Here is an 8,322-nt window from a genome sequence, read left to right as displayed (position 1 = left end):
GGTTTTAACTTAAAGAAGAGAAAATTTGGCTTTTTCCAGCATTTTCATCTGCTGCTTCTGCACTAGTCTTAATTATTTGGACTCTCGAGCTGTTCTACGGTTTTGAGATCGATCAAAGCTTTCAATTACTCACTTGGATTTTGAAGTAGTTCCTTTTTTAAAAAAAATATTTTATTTAGGCAAGTATAGAAAGTTTTGGTATATCTGCTTCTTTTTCTTTTTTCCTCTTTCTGGTTTGCTATTTTTTTCTTGCTTGGATCGTTTCAGATTTGCAAGATTTTGTGGTTCTTAGGCTTGATAGTTGTTTGTGTTCTGAGAAAATAGAGAAATATGGAAAGAAAAGTATCTAATTCTAGCAATTCTTTAGAACTGCTCATTAAAAAAAATAGATTATTTAAATTATTATTGTATTTCTAAGCAACCAATTGGAAAGCTCCCTTTATAAACAGGATAGTGGAAGTTAAACGAAGCTTGAAGATTTCAAGGAACTTTTAAGTTAATATCAAATCGGTTTAAATTTGCTAAAGGCTTGTCTGAAGTTGTGATGTTTTCCACCTGTTTAATGTATCGTATGTTCTAGTTGTGCTAGTTTAGGCTTTAATCATCTTTCTTCTTTGAACTTGTTAATGTTGACGGAGGATTGAAGAGCATTTGGGTCTGTATCTTAAACAATGTTGCCATTTTATTAAATTATATATTATTTCAGCCTATTTCAATTTCATTTAGGTATATTATATATGTACAGTTTTGTCGACCATAACAGACTTGTGTTCTTCAAATGCAGTGAGTAGAGAGATCAATCCCAAGTATCTCCAAATAAACCCTCAAGAAAAGCTTTCCAATTCAATCAAGGTAAAAATTCTCTGTCCTAACATTCTTTCAACATGTTTTCCCTTTTATGTTATTTTATGTATATAGTTTGTGAAACTTTGGTGGTGTTTTTGTGTTTATTGTATTGTACTAAACTTGTTGAATTATAATTTGATTTCTTTTCATTCATCATGTGTTATAATTTTATTCTTTATAAGTTTTTTATTCATGATATTGAACTCAATTTTAATTTTATAAAGTGTTCACATTATGATTCATGATATTAAAGTTAATTTTAATTTGTTTTTTTTCTTAAGATAATTATGTCAGGTGTTCCAGAATCAATTGTTCCTTCACAATCATCTCGAGGAACCAAAAGGAAATGGGTTCCAGAAGAAGATGCAGCACTGGTTTCCTGCATGGTGGACTTGCACAATATTGGGACATTTAACGCTGATACGGGGTTCAAAGCCGGTTACTTAAACGAGTTAGAAAAAATGTTAGAGAAGGCTTTACCTAATGCGATGTTGAAGGCAAGACCTAATATCGAGTCAAGGATTAGGTTACTGAAAAGAGATTGGTCAATAGTGTATGACATGCTTAATGGCCAAAACAATAGCGGTTTTGGTTGGGACAACCATAGGCAGGTCATTGTTGCTGAAGATGCGGTCTGGGACTCTTATTTAAAGGTAAGAATGAGTTCAACTCTTTATTATCCTATTCTTACCAAACTTATAACTAATATGATTTCCTCGTTTTTGTAGAGTCATAAAGAAGCCGGTCAGTTCAAACATCGTAGTTTCCCTTACTACGACCAACTTACTGCCATATACGCAAAAGATCGAGCGACTGGGAAAGACGCTCAAACAGCCGCTGACGTTCTTGAAGAAATAAATGCTGAGGATGTACCTTCTGCAGATATTAATGAAGACAGAAACGAATACTATGATTGCGATGCTAATGTCTCTTTCGATGACATGGATGTTTCTGCCACGGAGCCGCAAACAGACAAAAACCAAGGGGGTTCCTCATCTTCAAAGAGGAAAAAAAAGAATTCTGATACAACTGGTCATTTTTCTTCTTCAGTTAATGGTGCTGCCACTTTATTGGCTAAAAACATGCGGGCAATTGGCGAACAAATCAGTTGGAGTATTGCCTCCGATGTGGTAGTTCACCAGGGCATCCAATAGAAAGTGGCAAATTTATATCCAACCTTATGTGAAATAGAAGGTTTAACTATGGATGAACGGTTTCAAGCATTGAGTAAAATTCCGGATCATCCAACTCAAATGGTAGTTTTCTTTAGTTTACCTTTTGATGTACGGTTGGAATGGGTTAGAAGATTTCTTGCTGACCATTAAAATTTATGGTTTTGTTGATGACATTTTCGTAACTTTTTTTGTTTGTAATATTTGGGATGGTATGTCATATACAATGTTCTAACTTTTTGATGTGGCAAAACTGTATAACATATAGATTGTGACATAGAATTTCATGAATCTCATTTAACCTTTTGTTAATATTCATTGTTATTATGTTTATGCAAAATATAATTCTAAAGTTATTTATTACTGCTAATAATTTTTATTGTAGAATATTTAAATTATTTGTTCCACAAATGATATTTTAGCACATTAAATATGTATTGCAGTTTAATAATAATAAAGTAGATTATAAATTATATTTAATAATAATTATTTAAATTATATTTTATAGTATTATATATTATGATTTTAGTAAATTCATATAAGAATAAGAATTTTATTAAATTATATATTATTATTAAATTATATTTAATAATAATTATTTTAAATTATATTTTAGTATTATATATTATGATTTTATTAGTAAATTCATATAAGAATATTTATTAACAATTTTATTAAATTATATATTTTATTAAATTATATTTTATAACAATTATGTTAAATTATATTTTAGTATTATATATTATGATTTTATTAGTAAATTCATATAAGAATATTTATTAACAATTTATTAAATTATATATTTTATTAAATTATATTTAATAATAATTATTTTAAATTATATTTTAGTATCATATATTATGATTTTATTAGTAAATTCATATAAGAATATTTATTAAAAATTTTATTAAATTATATATTTTATTAAATTATATTTTATAACAATTATGTTAAAATATGATTAAATTATTTATTATTTATATTAATAATCTTATTAAAATTTAATAACAATAACAATAATCATCTAACTTAAAAAAATTCTGCTAAGGGTATTCTAGTCATTTTAGCTTTTTTCCTTATGTTATTACACCTCTATTCCATTCAACCAAACACAAGAATACCATTACGCCTCTATTCCATTACATTCAACCAAACAAAAGAATTACCTATTACGCCTCTATTCCATTACGCATCTATTCCATTACGCCTCTATTCCATTACACCTCTATTCTATTACAGCGAACCAAACGTGCTGTAAGATTCTAAAAATATTGGAATTGTAAGGTTGTGATCATAAATCAACAAACCCGAAGATTGTGAAAAATCTTGTAAGTACAGGGTTGTAATCGTAAATCAAAAAATCGTAAGAGGTTACTTCTTATGAGAAAATGTAAGATGATAATAAACAGTGGAAACAAGTCTGATGCATTCAATTAAGTTATTGTGCTTACACATAGTATTTCTTTAGATGCTGGGCATTCCAAGTACGAGACAAGACAAGGCCATCCATCTTTGCAATCTTGTAGGCTCCAAATCCTATAATCTTTATGACTTTATATGGCCATTTTTCCTCTTTGGGACACTGGCAAACTAGCTTCACATTTCGCAGAATCAAATCACCTACTTGGAATTGCTTGCTTTTTAGCTTTGAATTATAATATCGAGCAACCTATTGGGCTCTAGCGACGTTTTTAACTTTAGTGGTCTCCCACATTTCTTCAATAAGGTCTAAGTTAAGCTTTAAAGCCTCCTGGTTAGTGTCATCACCAAAACGAGCCGTCATGTGGGATCGAAGACCTATTTCGGCAGAAATTAACGCCTCTACCTCATATGCCAGTAAGAATGGAGTTTCTCCTGTTGCTGTATAGGGTGTGGTTCTGAGAGCCCACAAAATTCCTGGAAGCTATTCAAGCCAAGCGCCATTGACATCGTCTATCTTTTTCTTTAAGCTGCCAGGATTTTTTTATTCATTACTTCGACTCGGCCATTCGTTTGAGGTGTTTTTACTGAGCTTTGGCCAAGAAAAATTTGTAACGCTATGCAAAAATCTTTAAATTTTCCTTGGAATTGAGTGTCGTTGTCAGTTATCAATAAATATGGAGTACTAGATCTACAGATGATTTACTTCCATGTAAAAGCTTCCATCTGTTTTTCGGTAATGGTTGCCAAAGCTTCTGTTTCCATCCATTTTGTAAAGTAATCGACGACGATGACTACCAATTTCTTTTACGCTGCTGCCACCGGAAATGGTCTTAGTATGTCAATCCCCCATGTCACGAATGGCAAAGGCCCGGACATCATTTGAAGAGGTTCTACTGGAGATCGTTATATTGGTGTGAACTTCTAGCAAGCATCACAAGCGCGCGCGAGCTAAAATATATCTTTCTGCATTGTGGGCCAATAGTATCTTTGGCAAAGAATTTCTGAGCTAATGATCTCCCTCCAAGGTGATCACCGTATATTCCTTCATGGATTTCCCTCATAACATATTCAGCTTCGCTAAGAGTAAAGCTCCTCAACAAGGGTTGGGAATAGCCTTATACAATACACCATCTAACATGATGTATCTATAGGGAAAGGAATTCAGGAAACTTAACTTACATTAAATACCAAAGCATCAAAAAATATATTATGTTGAAGTTAAATTTTGACTTTAATTGTTTTAAATATTTATATAAATATATATTTAAGAGCTACTCCATTAAAATTTTTTAAAATATATTTTTGAAAAATTTTGACCATTAAAAATAAAAGAAAATGTGATAAATTTAGTGAGATAAGTTTTGATTAATCAATTTTAAAAAAATTATATTAGCTTAAAAGAAATATATATATAAATTTAAAGTTTGGGAATAGTAAAAAGGTTATAGATGTTCACATTCAAACTTTAATTTGCAGAATATTACGTTTTAATGATAATTCCGTGAACTCCAAATTTATAAATCAATTAACTTACTAATGAGAATATTGATGTGGCGGCAAAATAAAAACTACCCTAATTAGCATTCATGCTCCTTTTCCAGTTGAAATTCATTGTTAGCGTCAAGAATTAGAGACGTAATGAATGTTTGAATGGGTTGACCAGCGCTGCGCCGCCCTCTTTCCTTTTATCTTACGTGGTGGTTCCTCCGCTGATATGTTATGACGAGTGGCGGCGCTTCGGCTTTGTAGTTTTGTTTTAATTTCCTTTCCCTAGCTCTGGGTCATGGCGGCGGCGTTGGTTGTAATTCTAATGTTTTGGCCCACTGGATAAAAGCTAATTTAGGGGTTTTTTTACTGAAATAAGTTAAAAAAAATTATATACCAAAATAAATTGTCAGTTAGATTATTTGTCAATATGGGTTGTTTTATTTCATTCTCGCCTATTTGACAGGCGCGACTTTTTTTATATTAAAATTTTTTTTGGTTTTTTAAATAAAATATTATTTTTTTATTTTTATTAAAAATATTTAAATTTATATACATATAAAAATACGAATAGCGGGTTAAAATACGGGTAAAAAATCCGAAAAGGGGTCGCACCTGCGCGACTAGTCGCGCCTGACAGGTAGGCGCGAATGGACTGTTCATCGCAGAAGTTGAGTCCTTATTTTTCTTTTTCTTTTTTTGTTTTTGGTTTTTGCCTTGGTTTCTATTTTGTCTAGAAAAATATAATTTTCTTCAATATTAGTATTTAATTTATATAAACTATTTTTGTATATGATTATTTGTCTAATTATATATCCAATAAAAAGCTAGACATATATGCGAAAAGAAAGAATTTTAGCGGATTTAAATTCGAATTTTAATAAATTAGATATACTGAAAATGATTATTTTGTGAATTTAAATATCAAAAAAAATAATATTTAATTCAAAATTGAATTTAAAGTCTTGAATAATTTACAGATATTAAATAGATGTATATTTTTAAACAGATTCAAATAATTCAAAAAATATAAATACCTAACCTCCTATCTTTCTTGAAATAAGGAAAAGACAACCGAATTAGCCCGAATTTGATTAATACTGATTAGTGTAGCATTAAACTGAAACACATGTCACAAATATATTATCGGGGGAATAAATATGGGTTTAAAGAGTTTATTAAGATGTTGTGAAATTTTTTTATTATCAATTATTATTTATAAATTATTTATGTTTAGTGTTTATGGTTTTAGGTTAATATTTTGTATGAATGTAGTTTTTTTTTGTTTTTATAATAATTTTAAAATTAATTTGTTAGTAATTTAGAATTATGTTATTAATTTTTGTGTTTGTAATTATTTTAAAATTAATTTATTAGTAATTTAGGATTAAGTTATAAATTGTTGCGTTTAGTTTAGTATTTGGTGGGTTTAAAACATATAAGCTTATAAAAAATTAAGGCTCTGTTTGTTTACAAGTAAAATATTTTCCAGAATCTGGAAAATATTTTACTTGTAAACAAACAGAGCCTTAATTTTTTATAAGCTTATATGTTTTAAACCCACATTTCTGGAAAATGATTTACTTTTCTGGAAATGATTTACTTTTCTGGTGTTTGGATGAATTTATGTAAAATATTTTCGGTTGTTTGGTAGATTTCCTGAAAATATTTTATAAAAGCTGTTTTAAATTAGAAAAATATATATTTAAGAATTTATTATCTTTTCATTGTTTATTTGAGTTTATTATATATATATATTAATAAATTTATATTTTAAATTATTTTTACATATATTGCAATGATTTTAAGTGCCAACTAGATTTTAAGTATATCTGTTAATACATACTTCATCCGGCTAAATTATATAGTTTTCACTCAAATGCATAATTTAGCCGGATGAAGTATGTATTAACAGAATATGATGAGAGTGGAGAAAGATTTTCCGGAAAAAATTAAGCAACATACGCTTCTGTGGGCCCCACCATTTGTGCCTCCGAGATAGGCACAATTAGTCGCGCCTCTGAGATAGGCACAATTAGTCACGCCTCTGAGAAAGGCTCAACTAGTCGTGCCTCAGAGATAGGCGCAACGTATTCGTATCTATACACGGGCCATACTGATCTGAAAATAAAAAATAATATCTTATTTAAAAAAAACAAAAAAATATATTTTTTAATATAAAAAAAATAGTCGCGCCTGTCAGATAGGCGCGAATGAAATAAAACAACCCATTTTGGTAAATAATCCAGCTGACAACCTATTTTGGTATATAATTTTTTTAATTTATTTTAGTAAAAAACCCTAATTTAGGCCTACCGAAAAGTTTATTAATAATTTTATTTATTTATTTTTCAAAATTTGGAGCTGAAACATATTAGTAATAAGAAATATTCATTTGGATAACATAAGTTTTTTATCCTAAATTTGGTAATTAAGGCTCCGTTTGTGAAAAATGATTTATTTTTCTGGTATTTAAATGAATGTGTGTAAAATATATTTTGTTGTTTTGGCAGATTTCCTGAAAATATTTCATAAAAGCTGTTTTAAATAAAACAAATATATATTTAAGAATTTATTATCTTTACATTGTTTAATTGACTTTATTATATATTTATTAATAAATTTACATTTTAAATTATTTTTACATATATTGCAATGATTTATTTATAAATAAATAAATCAAATTAAATATATAATAATACTCAATTATTAAGTTAGAATATTAATTGTTAAATTGAAAACAACCAAAGCAAATAAATTATTTCTAATTGTGTTATAAAAATATTAAAAACAAAGATTGAATAATTATAAATTAGCTTCCAAACCACAATTAATACTAGAAATTAATAATATTACCCTAATGCATAATTAGTAATACACAACATGATAACAACATTGTCCAAGTGCATAACTAATATTACACCACATTAAAGTATCAATATCTTCAACCTTGAGAAAATTTTTGAAGCCAAATTTTTCAATACTTCTTACTTTTAACTAAAAAAGCTTTGGTCTCGGATTCATAACTTACAAGATAATCAAACACACTGCACAGGAAGTCGTCATCAAATCCTTCTACCTCCATCGACATCACTTTTTCGTAAAGATGTGGTGTCTTATCCGCATTAAATTGTTCCAAAGCATTAGCAATTTTGCTAAGTTGTTCACTCAAAAATTTAATTTGTTCATCAACGACACTTTTTTGAGCATTTTTTCTTTTATGTTTGGATTTGCCAGATGAAGATACTTTTTTTCTTACCTCTTCAGTCTCTTCATTGCCGTAGTCTATAGGCACTAAATCTTGGTTACCATCATCCAAATCTATGTCAGCAAATGTTTTGGCAAAACTCCCTGTTGCCATATCTTTGTCAACAACCAAAGCCATTTCATCATAATG

At 28.8% G+C, this 8,322-nt stretch overlaps 1 protein-coding gene across 1 annotated transcript; it reads left to right on the top strand.

The window, feature by feature from the left end:
- The first annotated feature begins 715 nt into the window (after positions 1 to 715).
- On the top strand, positions 716 to 2,000 carry LOC121203679 (uncharacterized protein At2g29880-like). The gene is made up of 3 exons (XM_041074114.1): positions 716 to 852; positions 1,128 to 1,499; positions 1,575 to 2,000. Exons 2-3 carry the CDS (start codon positions 1,134 to 1,136, stop codon positions 1,998 to 2,000), a joined length of 792 nt encoding a protein of 263 aa, XP_040930048.1. The 5' UTR covers positions 716 to 852; positions 1,128 to 1,133.
- Positions 2,001 to 8,322: the final 6,322 nt, after the last annotated feature.

This window comes from Gossypium hirsutum, chromosome A07 (genome assembly GCF_007990345.1).
Source record: "Gossypium hirsutum isolate 1008001.06 chromosome A07, Gossypium_hirsutum_v2.1, whole genome shotgun sequence".
Taxonomy (NCBI): domain Eukaryota; kingdom Viridiplantae; phylum Streptophyta; class Magnoliopsida; order Malvales; family Malvaceae; genus Gossypium; species Gossypium hirsutum.
The sequence above is the reverse complement of the archived record's forward strand: the minus strand, read 5'-3'. Positions and strand labels throughout refer to the sequence as shown.

Coding starts and splice junctions, on each gene's coding strand:
- LOC121203679 (XM_041074114.1), top strand. CDS start 1,134: ATGTCAGGTGTTCCAGAATCAATTGTTCCTTCACAATCATCTCGAGGA. Junction 1,500..1,574: donor TCTGGGACTCTTATTTAAAG/GTAAGAATGAGT, acceptor TCGTTTTTGTAG/AGTCATAAAGAAGCCGGTCA.